Here is a 21,443-nt window from a genome sequence, read left to right as displayed (position 1 = left end):
ATCCAGCCCTGCATCCTGCCATTAAAGCCCCACCCTCACGATCAGGGGCTGAACTGAGCTGCCCAGGTGGTGTTGCTGGCTGGCCTCACCACTTGCATTCACCCCCACCACTGTTCAAGCAGCTGAGATGGAGGACACTTTGGGAAGATGGTGCAGTGCCCCTTCATTCCTCATACAGAGCAAGGAGGGTGTGTCCTGGGGGCTGTGTGACCGTGACTGTGCTGGGCAGGAGGGGTGGAAAGCGCATGGCTGCGGGCACTAAGTGCAATTTTGCTTTGAGGTTAGAATGACCAGTGGGACAAAATCTGCTCACTTAAAGACATTAAACTAAGGGGAGAGTGTAATAAATCAGTTTTGAATCATTCTCCACATTCCCATAACCCTTGCATCAAGTTCCCTCTGGCAAAGAAATTGGTGTCACGCAGAATTAACTTTCCATACAGAAATATTTTGAAATGCAGTAGTTTCTGGTAATGTAACAGTGGCATGCTAGCCAGACCTCTGCTGTTCCTGCCTAATTTGGATGTTAGCTGGAGAAAGGAATCCCTACCCTCTTTATAAGGCACTGAAGATAATTTTACATGCTGTAATGAAGAGTATCTTATAAGGAGGGCTTCTCTGGGAGTGAGATTAAATTATCCTGCTGCAACAATCTATAAAGGTTCATTTTATGAGGTCACTGTATTTAGCAAGTGGAGGATCCACTGGTCACTGTCTGGAGTTCAGGGTAGAATCAATACCAAAGCATGATGGAGAAGCTCCAGCTGGGTAAATTTGCAGGGAACCCTTCTAATCCCCACTTTTGTCCCCTTGGTCTTAATTTGCACATATGAAGGCTGTTAGTATAAGGGAGAGATTCATGCAGATTTAATCTGTAGGCAGTTCATGGTATGTGTTGGTTTTATGCAGATTTGTAGGATCTGAATACCAAGCACTTACCAAAGAAAACTGAGGAGTTTAAACAGACAGAAAAACAGGGTTAAACAGGACACAGTGTGTCAAATCATGTTCAGTGTATTGATTAATAAATACCAGTATGCATACAAGAGTGTCGTGTATCTCAGATTTACAGCTCATTCCATTATCCACAACAATGATCACCCAATGGGAAAGAAAGACAGAAAAGAATTTCTGTAAATACAAAGAAGGTATATTTTAAGCACATTTAACTTGCCTCTTAAAAAGTAATTTCCAATATTTATACTTATTCTTTTTCTTTCCTAACTACCCTTCCTTTAGGCAGAGTCCTTTTTTGAAACAGGAACAGCAATTCAAACTACTCATTTTAGCATTTTTCTCTGCCAAGATGACATTACCCCATTTTAACTTTATGTCTTGTTATATTTTCTGATGTTTTCTATCCACAGATGACTGAAGCATCAGGAAAAATCTTTCAGTGACTGAAGTTGTGGGTAATCTCACTCTTGCAATAATAAATCTGCTGCTTACTTATCTATCTTAGTAACTACTGCTACCCTTGACAGAACAGTTATACCCAGAGATACTTGCATGAAATAGCACAGCCATGGAAAACAGGGTTATTTCTCTTTGCCTGTTTGGAAAGTTTGCCAAGCGATTCTTTTTGTTCTCTTTGGCCTAGGGCCTTCATCCTCTGGGGTATTGTGTGTCCCCTGCCCCATCCCTTCCACAATTTTCAGAGTTAAGAAAAGCATCCCACAGTGTGTCACTTCCCCTGGGAACAGCGCAATGACTTTGAGCACAAGCCCAAGGGGCAGAAAACAGGACTTCCTTATCTCTCATCTGGCTGAAACAGGGTTTGTTGCTCTGTCCTAAAACAGAAAAGATTTGCAGCAAATCTTCAAATCTACTCCCTGCAGAGGCCAAACACTTTCTCTAATATGCTATTGTCTACACAGAGCTCTAGAAGCAACTGCACACTTGAAGCAGATTTCCTAAAATGTTAAGTGTGGCCAGCTCATTTTTTTCAGGTCTTGAATCCCAATCTTCCTGGCTTCCAAATGTAAGCCAACCCCTGTGGGAGCAACACAGATGCTTGCTGTATTTAGTAGCACAGTGTTTGTTCAGTGTCTCTCTCACCTTTGCAAAGTTAAGACATTCCCTCTTCACTCAGAGGACACAATTACAGAGAGTGTACAAGGCTTTTCTGTTGGACCTCAAATTTCCTCATCCAGAAGGAATGTCCTTCCCATCATATAACAATTCACCTCTGGCTTTTGACCTTTCAGGGTGTCCCTCAGAGGTACAAAATCACAGCATAGAGGCCACAGAGTGCCAACATAAGAGAGTCCATCAAGTGATGGAGGTGCCATCACTCAAATGGTTCCTGAGGCCAACTTGTGCCCTGTGACCACCGGGCTGCTTTATGCAAAGGGCACCCCAAGATCAAACTTCAAACCCAATTCCTTCTGTTTGAAATGTCTGAAACACTCATAAGGAAGTTTATTTCACCTTCATGATAACAGACACAGAGTAACACCCCATACATTCACCTCAGTCAGGAATGAGCACTGAGCCTGACATCCTCTGTGTACCGGAAGCACAGTCAGGCACCCAAAGCAAGGCAAAACATAAGATGATACACAGGAAAACCCCACAAGGTTATTTGCATCAGTATTTCCCAGTGTGGAGAAGGTGAAGAAGGGACTTCACTCTGATGACAAACTTACCATAGACTTACCAACATACCACTTCCTTGTAGGAACCTAAACCACCAAAAAATCACTCCAATATCAACAGAGAAACCAAGGCTCTTGCTGGCTGCAGCTGAGCACCAGGGGCAGTGCAACACTGAATCTCAGAGAACTCTGACAGTGCTTTCAGCTACTTCCTAACAGAGAAGTGAAAGCACTACAGGAAACACTGACTATTGCCACAGGGAGTCTGAATGGATCCCATGACCGCTGTGTACACCTCACGTAGCAAGACCCAGGTCTGCAGTATTGGTTCTTCCAGGACACAAAACTTCAGCTGTCAGCTGATTGGCCACAATATTGCTTCAACCTCTCACTTAGTCAGTCCTTTCTGAGAGAGCATCCATCCTTGTGTGGGTTCCCTGATCCTTTTGGATAATACTACCCAAACCCCCCTCCTTTGGGCTGTCCTTACACACCTTGTCCCAAGTCGATGCCCATCTGGTGTCTGGACTCAAGGCTGTTCCTTGCCAGGAGATGACCACATTCTGCTGGGTACTGACTGCTGAGCATCACCAGTGAAGAAGGACATGGATGCCACAGCCCCTTCACAGGGACAGGCACCACCTCTTTCTGCACGTTTGTTCTGTGTATGCTGGGTATCCCTTCCGTTTCCAAATAATTAGTGCTTCTACTTGATAGGATCAAGACTAAAATGAAAACACTTGCTGGTAACTCTGGGAGCAGAAATGCAGCAAGATGATGTGGTGATCTGGCTCTCACTGCTTCTTTGTTACAGGCACCTACACTTTTCCAGAGAGTGACTGAAGTCATCTGCAGAACACTCTCTAAATACTTTCCTTGCAGTTAATTGCCTGAAAGCCACACTAGGGTCTAGGGCACGGTTCCTTAACTCAGTTAATTGATGGTGATTAAAGGAGAATGATACTTTTTGTAACACCAAGTTCTTTACTAAATGAAAGACAATGCTTCCTCAATTGTTGGTGTTTCCTTACATGGCAAAGGTATCTGTATGTTAACATTCAGAATAGTTACTCTAATTTGACATTTTGTTCATAAGTTTTCTGAAGAGCAAGGTGGAAGAGCAGTTCTTCAGCTATGAAACTCACTGAACACATTCAAGAGCTCTGAGAGTATGAATTCCATCTGAGTTGCTTTGAAGTCCACAGGAGCTTGTGATCCAAGAATCTTCACAGAGGAACTGTGAAGCACCAGCACATCTGATCTATACTGGGAGAGTTTCCACCACATCATTATCTAATTTTAAAATATGGTTAGAGGTGCAGCACTGACCCTTGCTGCCAGAACTCATGTGTGTATCACCTGCAATACTACAATGTCTCTCTCAACAGTTATAAAATCAGTTCAGCCAAACAGGTTTTGAATGTGTTAGCATGCTGGGAGGTTTCCCAGCCCAGGGCTGGCCTTAGATGGTGTGTCAGGGACTGAGAAGCAGGGAGTGAAGCTATGCACCCTCAGGGAGAACACGGAGTTGTCCTGAGTCATTGCACTTGCAGAAAAGCAAGAGGTGGGAAGTATCAGCAAGATGAGCAAGGGGGAATTTGGCTACAACCAGCATGAGTCAGAGACCTTGCTTTTGACTTGATCTGTGATAATGGAGACCCTGTATTTATTTGTGCTCCCATCTCTAGAACTATAAACCCAACATTTACTGGCGAAACTACCCAAGAGCTGGACTTAAAAAAGAATTCAGCTTTACTCAGGAGGAAAGATCTATGTATTGGCGAGAAAGAGTTAAAAAAAGCCCTCTGAATTTAAAGAGTTATGCTAACTGTCAGAAGGTACAATTAAAAAAATGCATACACACACATATAGATATAATTAGTAAATGAGGGATGGATTTATAAACTGTGCATTTGCTCCTGACAAAGACACCAGTCCTCTGGGGTTAAAAGAGCCTAAGATGATGGCTTGGATGTCTTAAACCACAAACTCTAGTACCTTGACAGATGAACAGAACTCTAAAAACTGATGTTCAGAGCGCCCTTAGGGACATGATTTGACTGCATGCAAGTTCAAAGACCTGCCTGCAGCCCCCAAAGCACTGCCAGCCCACATAACTGCGAGTGTCAGAAGAGAGCACCTCTCCCAAGCATGCTGCTTCTTTACCTGTAGCTATTTATTCCATACCAGGAGCCTGATAAACAAAACCATCCCTCAACCCCCTCTATAAGTTGGACTCTAAAGCTGCTTTGACCTTCATGACCTTTATTTCATACATCTGAATACTAATATATTATGTACTCATTGAAGGTCAGACACTCTATTATATACACAATACTGGGCTCACAATGTGCTGGAGCTATTTTAACTATATTACATCTGTCTAGTTTTTATTGGGTTTTAATTAAATGAAATTAAATGAGCGTATATTTAGATTGAGATAGTATAAACTGACATTCATGCAGATATGCCAGGCTGACTGTAAGATATGATCTTAATGGAGCAGAGACTTTGCAAACTATTAAACTCTCCCATTTAATGAGGTATCTATTTAAACACTCTTTTCTTTGAAAAACAAAACGACTCTGCCCCACTATGGTGTAGTGCTGGAGAGCTCAATTAGCACCTTGCAGAATGAATCAGAAACTACCCAACCCATCACAGTGCTCACACAGGGTGACTGCAGTCATGTCAGTGGGACTCAGGCACTTCAAAGCACAGGCCCTGCTTTATGTCCACTACAAACACAGGAAAAAGCCACAAATGCAAGCAAGGGTTGAACCTCTGGCCCACGAGAAGATGCAAACTTCATGCTCTTCACTCATGCCAGGGCGGAGCAAAGCCTTGGTGAATCTTGGTATTGTATCATCAAGTCCCTGAAAACAAAACTTCAAACTCATATTTGGAAGTCTCTTGCACTGAACTGCGGAAACCTCCCCTTACTACATTAGAGAGCTAATCAATTCTTTTTGTGAGTCTGAGGATGTGTGCTGCTCATTGATTTCTAAAAGGTTCCCTTGACACCTCCCTTGGTAATTACTGTGTCTTCAGCAAGCAGCTAGCTCTAGAGTTTGAATCCCAGGTGAAATATTCAATTGAGATGTTGCTCAAGAACAGCGAATAGGAATCAAACCCTGGACCCTGTGACAGGGTTTACTAGTTTGTTTTTAAACTTTCTATCTCACTAAACTTGCGAAGCAGCTGGTAGAGAGGCAGCCAAGTGCCTGTGAAAAGGAGGCTGCCTTGCTGCTCATTTATGGTAATTTCTGATGCTGATTTAGTCAGCTATGAAGTGAAACACACCCATGTGCACTTTCCTATTGCTTCTTCCTAAAGCTTCTCAAAATAATTAACAAGTGTGATATTTTCTTTCAGCACAAACAGATCAAGATTAAACCATGTTGTGGGGGAGATAAGCTAAAGGTCACTGGGAAATTTCATAAGCTATATATGTATTAGTATAATTAGCACTCACTGGTACATCAAGGTGGGATCAGGAGTGTCAGGCTGGGTTCTATTTTTGATGAGAATGATGTCTCATTACCCACTCCCCCAAGTACAAACCTACTTCTTACCATCCAAGCATCGTCAGATGTAAGCAGAGGGCTCCAGCCATGGCGAGGTGTGTCAAGACATTCACCTTGCCAGGAAGAAGATGGTGTTGTCCCAGCAACAGCACTCATAACAAATAGTTTTTGAGTGCCCAGAGATACATCATGGCCAGGTAAGGCAGTCTGTCTCTTATTTGACCAAAGTTGTTCCAGCTCTGTTCACTTCTGTACTTTCTGTAGGGTACTGGGGGCTTTTCCCCCCCAGACTAAAGCTGCTGTGTAGTGGTGCTGTGCATTGTTGAACAGCCACTCTAATTCATGCTGGGGAGCTCCACTTCATCAGTGAATAAAGCAATGTTTTATTTTCTTTAATTCTCTAATGGGCCTTACAGTCCTGGGAGACTGAACAGTCCAGCAGAAGAACAACAGTTCTTTGCTAAAATGAGTGCATTTTTAGCCACCCACAAGAACTAGCTGTCTGTATTTCAAAAGGCAGCATTTGGTTTGTCAAACCAAAGAATTTAAAAGAATTGGTATATTTCAAAACTGTGCGCACCTTCCTTTGAAATCCGTAGAATTGCTGCTTTTTGGATTTTTCTTTATTCTTGTGGTGTCCCACAGCAAGGATGCTAATGAGCTCAACAGAAAGCAGAGCACTGTCTTGCAGAGTCTGTGTAAGGACTAAAGTCACCCATGACCACTGACTGTAAAATCTCAACCAGTATCTCATTATCCTGATTTGCACTGTGCTCCTGTCAAAAGTATCTGAGACCCACTGAGTTGGTAGTGAAATGTCTGAGCCTACCAAGGATTTGGGGCAATGTCAACACGGTCTACCGAAGAAGAAATCCGGATGATGTTCCAAAAGGCATGTCCACTCTAATGTCTCCTTTTAAGAAGCCACGATATCCCGCCAGAGAGGATCAGCTCCAAAAACTGTTTTCACATTGCAAAAGAAACAAGCTCAAAGCACATTGACGTTTGGGTTTAGAATTGCATTTCAGGGGAAAAAAAATAACAGCAGCGTGTAAAGAGAAAAGGGAGGAAGAGCGAGGAGGTTGGGAAGGCTTACTTGCTTTGCCACCTTACCCGAGCGGAGTTGCTTGATCCGTCCATTGCTAGTCGCGGTGTCGACGGGCAGGAAGTCCTTAAACCAGGAGATTTCGGGATCAGGGTTCCCACTGGCAGCACAGAGCATCGTGGCTGTGCGGGCCTTCTCCACCACTTTCAGCTGCGGGCCCATGTCAATGGTTGGGAAGCCAGCTGGGAGGTGGTCTTCTGCAGGAGGAAAAAACACACACAAGGTTAAAGAGAAACACTGGGGCGTAGCGATGGGATGCAGTTGCAGTGACAGCAGTGCCACGGCACATCATCTGTGCCTCTGCTGGAAAACAGCAGCCTGACTTCCCTACTGAGAAGGTTATCAAGCCCTCAGAGCACATTAGGCTCTATAATGAGCATTCATTACATCAATAGAAGCTTCCACTAAATTTAACTCCATTTAAATCAATTGCCTTGGGAGAGGTCCATAATTTTCATTGATACGTAAGCTCCATCTATTGTTGTTAATAATTCAGTAAAAGCAGGTATTTGCCTTTTTGTGGGAGGACGGAGTTGAAGATAACAGACAAACACAAAGCCAAACAGTTTGAGGCATCTTGAAACACAACACAACTAAACAATAAAACCCCTTAGAAAGGTCCAGAAAGGCCCATTTTATCCTTTTTTTTTTTGACTAGGAACAGTCTGTCACACTGGTAGGATAGACTGTAAATCTCTTCCTCATGCCCCCAAATCTGATTCAGAAGGCTTTTAGAAACTAATGAATGTAAAGCTAATGAGCCACACTCTGCTCATGAGCAGCCTGGCCAGAGTGTGCCGTGGCAAGCTCCTGGTGCATTTTCTGGGCTGTAGAGAGCAACAGTGGTGCACGAGAAATGGCCAGGGCACGCTCTGGCATGTCTTACTGCAATACCTTGAAACGAAGCACCCCCATAACTGCTAAAACCATTCATATACAGCAGGTAGGAAAACAGTTAATTGGGTTTGCTGCTGCAGAGCACGCTCAGGTAGGCTGGGTGGAATATATTAGGCAGCCTTCACTGATAAGCCAAGGCATGCTCCAACATCGTCATTCAATAGCAGCTGCAGAACTGAGCTCATTTATTCATTCTGTGGCAAGATGTACTGTACTCTGCTAAGCCTGAACTGCAATCAAAAGGACATACTTTCGCAGAAAAAAAGAACTTGAAGAACATTAAGAAGCTTTTAAAGCACCAGAAACTCAATTATTTTCAGTATATTTCTTTATTTCCCCGTTTTAAGGGAATTTAAGCAAACCTTCTTCTTTGTCAAATCCAACTCTGCAAGGTTCCCAGCTCACTGCAGTGTTTAAACAAACAAGACCTCAGCATCTTTCTTCCCCAGTCCCAGAGAAGTCTGAACTTGCTGCAATCTGATTTTTCTTGCTATCACTGCACATCTGGAACCGTACCCCTCACTCCTCACAGGAAGGTACCTCAGGCCACCTCAGGTGCTTCCTTCTACCTGTACTGCCACATCTGCAGCACAACCACAGCCTGTGGTGGCTAATCTTACATATTTCTCCCTAAGATCTCAAGACCCTTGACTTGGTTGCAAATCAAGACTCTGTAGCACAAGGCAACATCTGCTGAAAACAAAAAAATGCCAGGGAATATTGTTTAAATGAGAGGGACTATGAAGCATTGAAGGTTTTCTACAGGAAAAAAGGTTCCTGATGTTTATTAAAAGCACAAACTGGATTTTGTGTCCCAGACTGGCCTCCTGAGAAACCTCTCTCATCATGAGCAAACATAAATGGAATTATTTTTTTTCTAAATGAAAGGTACCACGAAAACTAGTTCTTTTAATATTTGCTCTCCATTGATTTTCAAAGACAAAAGGTACATAGAGCTTAATTGGAATGACACCAGCACCAGCATTCAATAGCAAGCAACAGAAGCACTCAATACTGAGCAACCACAATGAATACTCCTACATGGCTGAAAAGAAACAAAAGAAGGGTACACACAGAAGTACAACATGGTATAGACTGAAAAGCAAAGGAAGACACATAGGAAAAGCAGAACAATGATAGTCCCCTGGACTGAGGCCAAGTTTGCCTAAAGTGCAGCACCTTGCTATTCAGGGTATTGAAAGCAGATGTTTACTCTGGCAAGGTTGAAACCCTGAAGTGATCTAATCTAATCACCATGATTACCATTGACAATCTCTTCTGGTTTGTACAAGATTTTACAAAGAATGCACACTGAGCTAAGTATCACCCAGTTAACTCTGTCCAAAGTCTGTGTGTGGAGGCTTAGCACACAGCTAAAACCTGAGACCAGCACTTGTGCAAGAAATCTCTTCCTGCCTGCAGTGATCCTTGGCCCACAGACATGAGAGAGATCAGAGGGTGCTTCACAGTGTCTGATCCACAGGTACACAGTGCCTGCTGCACTGAAGTGACTGTTCAGTCAAAATTAGCAGTTTGTGATGAGTCACAGACCAGCAGGAATTACACGATCTAACCTTGGCTTCACTGAGTACAACAGAGACGCTGATTACAAACACCCAGCAGCAAAGCTACCTCTGCTGAACTAGAACTCTTAGCTCAAGCCTTTTCTGGACTCCGAGGTTACATAAAGTGCTGCTCCCATACCATCCACCCCCTGCAGGTCCAAACCATTAGGGAGCCCAGCTGAGAATGCTGTGCACTCAACACCTGAACAGAAGGTTACCACCACTTGATGACCCTCAGTACCCAGACCCCACACTGAGCTGGACTCAGACAAGCACATGCAGGCATGCAAGGCTCATGTGATCTTCTCCCTCTTAACTGTACACAAGCCCCAAAACTATTGTGGTAAACGACAATAGTAGAGATATAATGCATCCTTTGGAGTCAGAGACACAGGGGGTTCCCTGGGCTAGCACTGGTACTGGTACAGCACAGTTTTCATGCATTCCTGGAGCTTGAAACCACCAAAACTCCAGCAAGCAGCACCGGCATGCCTGCATCTACCACAGCACACAGGTGGCAAGGACTTGCTTGATCCCTTGTCAATAAAACGTGGAGGCAGCACTGGTGTTTAAGAGCAGCAGTCCAAGCTCGCATCAGTGTGAGATGAGATGCCAGGGGAAATCTGACAGTCTCTGATGACACCTCAGACACCAGAGTTCACCTCATGTTAGTTCTGGGGTAGTTCAGGAGACGTGCGCTGGCACAAGGTCAGCCTATGGGGAGGACAAGCACCTTCTCCAGAGGTGGTCCAAGGGCCTCAGGTGCCTCTACCATCACAAGACGGGGAACCTCAACTACTTTAGATCTCCCCTGTACTGTGTGGCTCTGGCAGCCCCCCAAAACCCTCCTGGAAAAGAGTAGCTTTGGAGAAAACCTGAGCTGGTCACACCGCAGAGCACAGCCCAGAACAAGCCCACGCCTGCCCTGCCAGCAACACTCCTGCAGAGATAACGGGGCTTGGCTCCAGCCCGGCTTGGCGCTGCTGACTTCACTGGGAGGGCCAGGGATGTCTCCGTTCAAACACTACAGGCGACGTTAGGAGTTCAGAGCTGTTCTTGTCTTGCCTTCCCCTCAGGCAAAAGTCTAATCTAGGTCTAATTATGAGGCTCAGTCATGTCTCCTTTCAGCCCTTGTTAGCTGTACTAACTTGTCTGCACACGGAGCTCGTCAGTAATAGCCAAATCCCTATTCTGACCAATACGTGGATACTCATACTCTAGAAAATGAGTTTGTCAGCACTTGGCTTTATTCATGGAGAGCCAGTAGTGCCTTCAATGCACATTAAAACAGGTTATGAATCTGCTTTCAAGTGCATACCATCCAAACCAGTTTTTCTTTCTTGGTTTCAGGGACTTTCAGAAGGCAGGCACTTGGTTAGAGTGAGCAAAATCTAGGCACAACAGGAATTTTTCAGGCACTGAAAGCTCTAATTCCCTCCATGAACTACAGCACCAACAGCTGAAATGAGAGAGAGGAAAACAGGAAAAGAGGAGAGAAGCAGGAGGAAAGGAGAGGGAAACAGCAAGAGAGAAAAAACAAACGAATGGGTTTTTGCAGTTACAAACTGAAACTTGGAAAATCCACTATCAGGCTGAGGTCTTGCTAGCAGCAGTCACCAAGGAGCCAGGAATGTCCCTCTGGCATCTAGTGTGACAGCATGGGCAGAGGATATCTCCTGCTCACTTGACAGCTCCCTTTGCTAATCTTTCTGAGGTGACAGAAATCTAACCCCTGCTCTCATACAGCTCTTTTGTGCCACACATTTCCCTATCTTTAAGGGAAAAGCTAAGGTAAGAAACCTTTCCCACAGCGCCAAACTGGAGCTGAGACCTCCCTCAGAGCAGCTGCAATTACATGGCTTGATTTCCAGCTCCCCAGAAAACTACCTTTCTTGAGGATGCTGCCGTGGGACACATACCCCTTGGTGTGTCCTTATTTTCTGCAGCTCTCCAAATATCAGGTGATGATAAGGGACACGGAGGCAGTTGCAATTTACGTCTTACAAGAAGCACGGATCAGCCCCAGCATGGAATGGTGTGTGGATAACAGCTGCTTACAAAAAAAGGCCTGCAGAGGAGTCTGTGGTGAGCACAGCTGTTGACAGCTGAATCCTGCAGGATTTACCCCCAGGATTTTGCTCAAAACTTGTAATCTCTCACAGAATAGAAAAGTTGCATATCAGGTTCCTACCAGCACACTGTGCAGCACTCACTGCTCCTGCAGCCAAGCAATTGTGTTTTGGGGGTCATATCCTGACATGGCACCTGTAAACCTTCCCCCTAACACTGTGAATTTCCTCTGTGTCAACACAGGAAATGGTATTTTAGAAATGATAGTGCAAACTGTAAACACATTTATGGGAGTTATTTGTCACATTCTTCTTCCTATAAAAGCCAGGCCTGCTTACTATCATGAGTCCAATTGCTCAGACTGTGGAGGGAGAGAAAAAAAATGATACCAAATGTAATTTGGAAATAGCAAAAAGCAGCTTTTCCATGCATTACAGCTACAGCTGTGAGGTTAAATCTCTTACAATCTATCAAACCCACTGCCCCACTGGAAGGGGTGTTCTCAACTCATTTCAAGTGAGATATTTGGCCTTATCCCCACACAGGGCTGGAAACGGTTATCTGGGCCACTGGCTGCCGCCAGCCCACATCAGCTGAGGAACTTCCAGCCCAACATCCATTTTAGGGTCTTGGAGGGATGATTAAAACACAAAGCTGCTTTGTTTTCAATTCTGCCAGCTATCTGAAATCACTCAGGAGTGTCTGGTGCGAGGGACAAGTCAGGAAATGGATTGAGGGCAGAGAGATCTCTGATAAATGTGTTTGACTGTGGTCAGCATTGCACAGGAGCAGGATACACAAACCAAAAGCTATTTCACATGTTCCACAGCCACTCGGTGTGGCAGGCTGGAATCTCATCCAGTTCACATCACCAGGGCTGAACAGATCCTGCTCAGAGGCAGTGGTCTGATGCACTGTAACACAGGAAGCTGCAGGGGTAACCCATGTCTGCTGCCAGACTCGTATTTGGTGGATCAATGGAATTACTCTGCAAATTTTACAAGCTTCTAAATCTCCCTCTGAGACGCTTAAACACATTAGCAAACGCAAAATTATCAGTGCAAGGACAACAGCCTGGGCAGTCGGCAATATTAACTAATGAAAGATGCAAGCCAGTAACGTTGCAAGCACACTACAAAGCAGGACATCTGTTTGCTGAATAAACAGCTCTGATTCCTTCAGCACAGGTTACCCAGCATGGCTATTCAATTACTGCAAGACAATCAAAAGCAGTCGAGCAATCCGGCGGCCCAGAAGGACGGCATCGCTTTACACGATAAGCAAACCCTGACATCGTTCTGTCCGGGTTCAACTGAAGCTGCACAATGAGCATTTATTTTATCAGCCATTTTGAGGCAATGCTCTCTTTCCACATCCTCCTTCTTACAAAAGTCCCCCAAGAGGTGCACCGCAAATATTATCCAAATTCACGGTCTCCAAAGGCTGCCCAGTGTTGGGTGGGAGGAGTGCACTGGTGTGTGCTCCCTGCCGGAGCCAACTCTCATGGAGGATAATGAATACCCCTGTCGACACTGGCACCACCTTGCAATTGCCCCAGGAAAAGGTGGGGCAGCGAAACCAACCTGTTTCAAAGGCAGCAAACTCTTAATTACTGGTTTAGTAAGTATAAAACAGTTTCAGGCAGGCAGAAAATACAAACATTCATCTATTGATGACAGGGCTTTTAATGACAAATCTGCTGGCTTTGTATGACATCATGCCAACGTGACATGCTGAAGCCGTCTACTGAAAATGGGGAGAAGGGTGCAGATGAATGGGTGGGTGTGGAAACGAGCTCCAGAAGGACTTCTCTGTGTCACGGTGTAACCACATGAATTACTGCACAAGAGCTTACAGTAAACAAAGTATTTGCTATCTCTCAGAAAGATCACAGCAGCAGCAAAACAGTTCACAAAAGCAAGAATCTGAGTCAGTTCAAAACAAAGAAAGTACTGTAAGGAAAATTCAGGAAAATACGAGACTAGACATGGCAGAAGAGGATAAACTGTCAGGCAGATTCCTGCTCCAGGGGCTCACAGCGTGGGAGCTCAGGGGACCTGCTTGTTCTGGAGGTTATGAGTCCAAAAAACACCCGATGGAGACAGGGTTACTCTTCAAGAGCCCAAAGGGCACTGCTGAACATTGTCCTTTCATGGCTGGACAGCAATTATCTCCATTTACAAGCCCTGACACCTTCTCAGTAGTGTAGCTGGTCATTCCCAAGCACCTGTGTACCTCAGAGGGGAGCAGGATGGCTTTGCAGAGGCGAGTGTTCCCGGGAGTAAGCAAGACAAAGCAGTGCCTCCCAGCTCACTCTGATGAGGAATCAGGCTGTGCTCCTGCCAAGTCCCTGTGCTGCTTCTCTCCATGCTCCCACAGGCATGGTGACAAGGTAACACACTGTCACTGCAGCAACCTGTCACCTCCCAGGGTTGAGCACCCTGCATCTGCCATGCACTGGCACCCAGTGCTGCCTCCCACCCAGGGGCAACCTTGGTGCTCCAAGTTCGAGGGGACACTGCATCCCAATGGCATGAAACAAATTGTTTCTCCCAGTCCTTAGAGATGCTGCTGTCACCCAAACAACTTTCCTACGGGCCTCATGATGCCTCTTGATCTGGCCCAAGGAACCGGTTGGGACCAAAGATGATGCCACGGATGCAGAAAATTAGGAAATTTCCATTAGGAAATACTTTCTCCTTCCCTTTGAGAAGCACTGCAGCATGACACTACCAAAGCCTTCCAGGATACACCAGACATAGTCACATATCAGCCACAGCTACCTGTGAGCTTCTCATCGGGTAGCTAATCCAGTCTAGATTCAGCCTGGGACACAATACAAAGCCTCAGCTCTACAGGCTCTGGTGAGGCAAGTGTCTCCAGCACCACTGTCCCTTAAGCACAGCCCAAGGGAAGGCATGAGAAAGGACCCTCTGGGGATAAAGTTTCATCCACTACCATGGCCTTGCACTCCTCTGATTCTGGGTCTTCATAAGCACTGCAAGATCTGCTGAGATGACTGAGCCTAGCCACAGCTTCAGTGGGGAACAGGCAGTTCCTCTCCTTCACAGATAACCTCGTGCTCGACAGAGGCAACACAAGGGTGACTAACAGCTACTGAAGCTGACTCAGAGTAGAAGTAAGTATTCAGTCATAAACCTGACCAAATTAAAGGTATATAATCCACAACCCACTGTTTCAGTTCTTAGTTTAGGGATCTTCCTAAGTAATAACAACTTCTGCTCTGTATGTGTTAACTGTGGAGTCTGCTACCAAGAGACCTTAACTCATCCTGGAAGAAAACAATTATTTACACCTTTATCAGATTAGATTGCAACAGTCAGAGATGGCATTGATGAAATCCCTACTACCACAACATCCTTCTGTCACCCTGGCTACTACCTCTTCTGGCTCTCCATTCTGGCTTCCTCATAATGACAGTCACATTTGCAGCCTTGGTTCTGAACTCAAGTTTTTCTAAGACTGAGACCGAATATATCTAAAAGAATTAAAAAAGTCAAGAAGAAAAATTATAGCAGAATCTTATCTGCTCAGGTTAAACAAGCTCTATGCCACAGGGGAAGCCTCTCCAAGCTGATGACACAGCCTCACAGAGTGGCTGGAAGTGTGATACAAAGCCTCAAGATGTGAGGAACACCCAGGACCTCCTGCTCCAAATCCAAGCCCACTGCTCTTCCATGAGCATAAAGCAACACACAACTCAAAGCAAAGAACACATAAAAACAAGCATTTTCCTGAGAGACCAGAGAAACTAGTCACTCATGCTAGTGAAGTACCAAAACGGGCTTAGACTGCATGGCACTGAAAGTCATTTAAGGGTTCAGGGTACAGCAAAAACTACTTCAAGAAATGTCAAAAATGTGGGTGAGGAAGAGCTTACACACAAATAAAACAGATCATATTTGCAAGATCCCCTGCCTGAGCAAGCACTCCTTTTTAAATCCTTGTTGGGTGAGGGAAAAAAAATTACTTTTTTATTTTCTCCCTCAAAATTACAGCATAATTTCGAGGAGGTAAAAATAGAGTTTTGTGGGTCATATCCAACAGCTGATAAATAAGGCTAGGCTCTTTCAAAAACTATTACAAAAAAGAGTCATCAGCTGGAAGTATGCATTGAAAGAACTCACAAAAGTTCTTCAAACACATGAATTCAGAAGGGTTTTGCAGCCGGCTATTAAGACTCCATAGTAAAGGAACAATAAAAGACGACCCTGCTGTGCTTTCAGGCAGGACTGTGTCATTTGTTGGTACCAGCTGTTGAATATAACTGCCTCTAGAACTGTTTTCAAACCACTGTTGCTTTTTAATATTTTATACAGGAAATACGACATAATTACTCCTACTGCACGTTTCCTCGTGACAGAATATATAAACACACTCCCACTGAAACACACCCAAAACTTCAATCTTTTCAAGGAAAAGCATGGAAACAGCTCTTACTTGTATTCCAAGTCATTTATTAATCCACTGCATTTTTCATACTACCTGCACTGATGTGAGGTGTTATTAGCATAGAGATTTTCATTTTTAAGATGTGCAATCAATAATGCATTAGCATATGCCATTAAATCCAACGTGTGGTTAAATTAATGGAGCATTTGACTTTTGATCCATGTATGTTTGGTTGCAGCTCACTGCAGGAAAAAGTGCATGAGAACGGAGTTAATCTGACAGCAGAGCTCTCCCACGCTTTCTAACATCGAGTTTCAGATTAAAGTGAAGCATTCCTGTTGCCACTCAGCTGGAATACTAAATCTGTTCATTTCCACTTCACAGGCCAGAATGCAAGATTTTCAGTCATTTAACTCCTGCTGAAAGGGGTAGATCGTGCTAAAATCTGATTTCTGCTTAGCTTCTGCAGCCGGTCTGCATCACTGTCAATCCAGTGGCTTCTCCTTCTGTGGGGAACATTGCGGCCTGTCAAAGCGTCACTGGCCAGCAAGTCTCAAGCAAAAACTTTGATTAGGGACACGAAAAGGTTATATGTTTTAATAAAATACTCTAATGAAAAAGCCTTCCCTCCCCCCACCCCAGCAATTGTTCCAACATGGAAAAGAAAAAGCACTGCCTTTCCTTGCATCTAAGCTACTGAAAAAGGAAGGTATTAATACAAAATGGATGACTATTGACTTCCTAAGGAGAGAAACACCTCTCTCTCATCTTTCAGCCTTCCCAAAATCCCCAAAGGAAAACCCCTGAGGTACCAGGTCACTGGAAGTTGGCTAACAATGAGGAGATTGAGGGCACCCTCAGTCAGGTTGCAGAGCACACCAAGGTGGGCAGGAGTGTCAATCTGCTGGAGGGCAGGAAGGCTTCGCAGAGGGATCTGGACATGCTGGATTGCTGGGCCAAGGACAACAGTATGAGGATCAACAAGGCCAAGTGCCAGGTCCTGCACTTGGGTCACAACAATCCCTACAAGGCTGGGGGCAGAGCGGCTGGAAAGCTGCCCAAGCTTGGAAATTGAAACTTAAAATTCGTATTGGGGAGGAGCTGGAGAGTCCTTAGATAAAGCACAAAAATGTTCTACTTCTGGCATTCTCAACCACTCAGTGCTTCCAAAGGAAAACAAGGAATCCCCCTGCCCCCACAGAATGTCCCCCTGAAACACTGTTTTGTTCTCTCACCTCAAAGACTAAACTGAAAATTTTGGAGTCAACCCCCAAAACTGCCAAGCTATGGGATGGAGCTGCTCTGTGATGCCGTGAGAGTTTGAATCCCAAAGCCTGCAATCAAGGTGTGTGGGTGTGGGAAAGGAGGATGAACACAATTCTTACAAAAACAAGGCTCCTCTGCAGCAACAGCTGAAAAGCACCAGTCCTGGTGCTCAACAGCCTGCTCTTCTACCTCCCCATACTGTCTTTTCCCTCACTCTATGCTTTTTTCTCCAGCACAATCCTTTCCTGCCACTATCAATTAAATCTCATGCACGTGGCTGTGTCTGCCATTTCCTCAATTGTAACAAACTGTGTTTTGAGCAAATGCTCAGAAATCATATAAAAATATTTTTAATAGTTACCAAAACCAGTACATAGAACCAGACCCAGTAAAGGCCAATGCAGTAAACCACAAGTTATAGTCCAAGGCATTATTTCTTTACAGTATTCAGAAAGAAAATAACCTTTAAAAAACTTCAGAAAATATTCACATATTGACATCAGGTAGCTCTGTGTCTGTGAAAGTTTCACATGTACCTTTTTTCAGAGAAATTCTACTTTCAAATGAAACAATAAATGTGAAGTTTCAGTGCCCTTGTTCTACTGCAGCCAGCTCAGGCATACAGAGTCTGCTGGAACCAAAATCACTTGAGAACTGTAAGAATGGCTTTAATTTAATCTGAACACCAGACAGATCAGTGATATGGCAAATCACTGCTTTCCATTCAGAAGTTTTAAAACACTCTATCACAGAAAACATCTTGAGATAGTGAGTAACTAACTTTATTTACTTGGTGGAGGAGTGATTTTTTTATAGAGGGGAAAACACAGCAAGACTTGACCAGAGCCAGGGACAGATACATCCTCTTACTATTTGTTTTATGTCTTATGTTAAGCCATCACTTTCTAGAAGACCCATTAATTGCACTGGCTCCAACATCACTTTAGATGGAGACTCTGGTTACCTTAACAGTCCTTCAGAGACAGAAGGATGTAGAAAGGCTCCCAGCCAAAGACCCACAGCAAGCCAGTGCCTACATGCAAACACAAGTGAGATATTGTTGCCAGACAAGTGATGGTTTTTAATGCTGGGATGATGTAATTGCTCAGAGTTTAACAGAGGACATACTCTTCTTTTTACAGATAGCAAGTGTTGCAGAGGCTCAATATCCTATTTACTGCTTTGCCACAACACCCATCTTTTCAGAAAGATGTGCAATAAAAGGAGTGGCTGATAATTTCAGCCAAGGCTTTAAACAAATCCCCAGTGCAGGTCCTCATGAATTAAAGAGCATGCAACAGATAAATGGAAAGCTGGCAGTGAAACCACATCACGACCAAGTGGATAAAAAAAATGGCATCTCTTGCCTCCTGTGGCACTCATCTTAATATAACCAAATACAGGAAATCAGCTGAAATTCCTTTGCTGTTCAGGGAAAATGCATTCCCTAACTTCAGACATATTTGTTGTTAGTCAAAGGTTCATTTTATCAAATGACTACTACAGAAATTATGGGTTTCCCCACCCCTTTTCCCTGGTAAACAGTTCGGTGGCATGGGACTCCTACTTCCCAGGTGAAAGGGTGTGTTCTTTCTAACTATGGTCCCTACCTTTCCCCCCAAAATATTACATCTGCCAGAAGCAGACCAAGAAAGGTAAACAGACACCTGGATTTGGCAAGCTTCAGTTTCACTGTGCTGGAAAATTAAATTAAGGAAAGCTTTAAAAAGGTTTGTCCCTGTCTTGAAAATGGGAGGATTGTTGGCCTTGAAGTCTTAAGGACAATCTATTATTTTTTCCCTGAAATGTAAGTCTAGCTTTCTTTGGGAAGATCCCTGCACTAGCTCCACTAACTAGTGGCTGGAAGGAGCATTCTCTACGGTAGCTGTTGAGGTTTCCTTAATTCTTATTCTTTTCCAAATGGGAAATCACAGAAGGAGGTGGGGAGGAGGTAGCCACCGTGGACTTTCCTGGATCTACTCCTGCAATAAAGTCAAGGTTCAGGATAAACAGAATTGAGAACAGCTATAAAGGGAGATTGTGCTCTTGCCCTGTCCAAGTATTGTTTCATTCCTGACTGACTGGCAGGCAGCATTTGACAGACAGGGGCTAAAGCTCCATGGGGTTGCAGGTCTCTGAAAACGATTACAGGGGAATTGAGTGCATAAATTGGTTTGTCTCCCTTGCTCTGAACCATCTTTCCCTCTGCCCCTCACATACACACGTGGTTACAACTCTTCTGTCAGCACTCTTTTGGTGCTTTGATGCAAGGTACACACAGCCTGGCTTACAGGAGCTTCCAAGTTCTACAGGACTCTCCAGGCCCACATGTCCTTGAACCCCCCAGATGTTTACACTGAGAGCTTTGCAGTAAGGGTGATGTTGCTGTGTTTCCCATTCCCTGGTGCGTATGCAGTAGCCGGCCCTGCCCTGGATGGGATGCAGCAGCTCTACCCCGCGCTGCAGGGACGTGCAGGGGGAGCTGGCTGGCCATGGCCGAGCAGTCCCTCATACTTTCCCACGTTTTCAGCACGGAGGTGTTGCACTCGGAGCCACACAGTCGCAGTATGTGCTTTTGCTGCCGCTGCCAGCTCAGGAAACCGCTGCCACATCTTTCTATAACCCAGCTCAGGTTAAACCAGATTTTCCGGTACAGATAACAATTGCACTATTTACATTTCATACACCTAAAGGGCAGACACCCTGGCTTTGCTGGAGCAGATGTCTTAGAAGGAAGCTCAAAGACTAAAAAAGCATGTAAAAGCCACAGCAGCCTCTCTGACCCGCTCCAGCACGGCCCAGGTGATTTTGTCTGCACAGACTGCCCGAGCAGCTGACACGCACTGAGCTGCTCACTGCGAGGTGTCAGAAACGATAAAGCAATAGCACGGTTTGATTTACTGCTGGGCAAACACCGTCTGGCAGTGACCACACACGGAGAGGTCAGGCAGTGCTGTCCTTTATTAGCATGTCAACCAACGCTGTGCTAACACACTCATGGATTAGACTCCCGAAGTTGGACATGCGAGCATGCTTGGGTATAACTAATTGGAAATAGGCCCTGAATCCCTAATAACCTAAGTTATGGTCCCTGGGATTTATGCCAAATTAAAGACAATTAATTCTCCTCTCTTGATTATTACACACCTTAATAGCTCTGTCCTTGAGTCAGTTCCATCCTTGATGTGCAGAGCCCTTTAGCTCGGTCTCTAAAATTTGATGTGCATGAAGAACAGTTAATAAGAAAGTTCTGAATCGAATCTGAGTTACTGTATCAAAATCTCTCATGTTTTACAACAGTGAAAAACACAATTGGATTCAAAGCCTACTTCAGATCCTAGATTATAAAGGCATTTGCTGCATAGCCTCTGCACTATAGTCTTTAGAGGCCTTAAACAATTCCACGTTTCCCTTTAAGATGTTCTTCTAAAATACCACACAGCAGTATATACAGATAATCAGGACTGTTTTCAATAAATGATTTCAGTGAAGTTCACTGGCTTTATTTGATATACAAAAGACTATTTAACCTTCTCCCAAGACACTCTACTGATGTAATTACAAGCAAGAGATGAGGCACGGCTCTCCCAGATGTAACACTAACAGGAAAGAAAACTTTCTGCTAAGCAGAGGCCGCTCTAAGTCTTTCCTAGAGGATGTAAGAGGCAGGTACCTCCTTGCAGATAAGAATACTGTGGATCCTTATTTCCCCAGCTCACTATACAGTGCGCAGGCCACTGGTGCTAGGATGATTCGTCCAGAGGAAAAGTGCTGGCACTCCTGTCTTAGGCATCCCTCATGCACTAAGTAAACAAGACCATGTGTCCCTTTTCAGAGCATCAACAGCAAACCCTGAGCAGAGCACACTCTACTGAGGCCCTGAAGACACAGAATATGATTTTCAGAGCTGACAGGGCTCCAACATCAAGACTGCCTGGGACACAAGAGGACACCCTTGCCAAGGACAGAAATGGAATTGTTGAATGTCAGCTGCTCACTTTTA

The 21,443-nt window shown here is 44.5% G+C and overlaps 1 protein-coding gene across 20 annotated transcripts in view; it reads right to left on the bottom strand.

The window, feature by feature from the left end:
* Positions 1 to 21,443, bottom strand: part of PTPRF (protein tyrosine phosphatase receptor type F) — a 376,345-nt gene that overhangs the window by 99,610 nt on the left and 255,292 nt on the right. For all 20 annotated transcript variants that reach the window (XM_032697223.1, XM_032697222.1, XM_032697230.1 and 17 more), the window contains one exon: positions 7,238 to 7,426. In XM_032697223.1, coding sequence (XP_032553114.1) covers positions 7,238 to 7,426 — 189 coding nt within the window. The remainder of the gene's footprint in view (positions 1 to 7,237; positions 7,427 to 21,443) is intronic.

This window comes from Chiroxiphia lanceolata, chromosome 9 (genome assembly GCF_009829145.1).
Source record: "Chiroxiphia lanceolata isolate bChiLan1 chromosome 9, bChiLan1.pri, whole genome shotgun sequence".
Taxonomy (NCBI): domain Eukaryota; kingdom Metazoa; phylum Chordata; class Aves; order Passeriformes; family Pipridae; genus Chiroxiphia; species Chiroxiphia lanceolata.
This window is presented reverse-complemented; position numbering and strand designations above follow the sequence as displayed.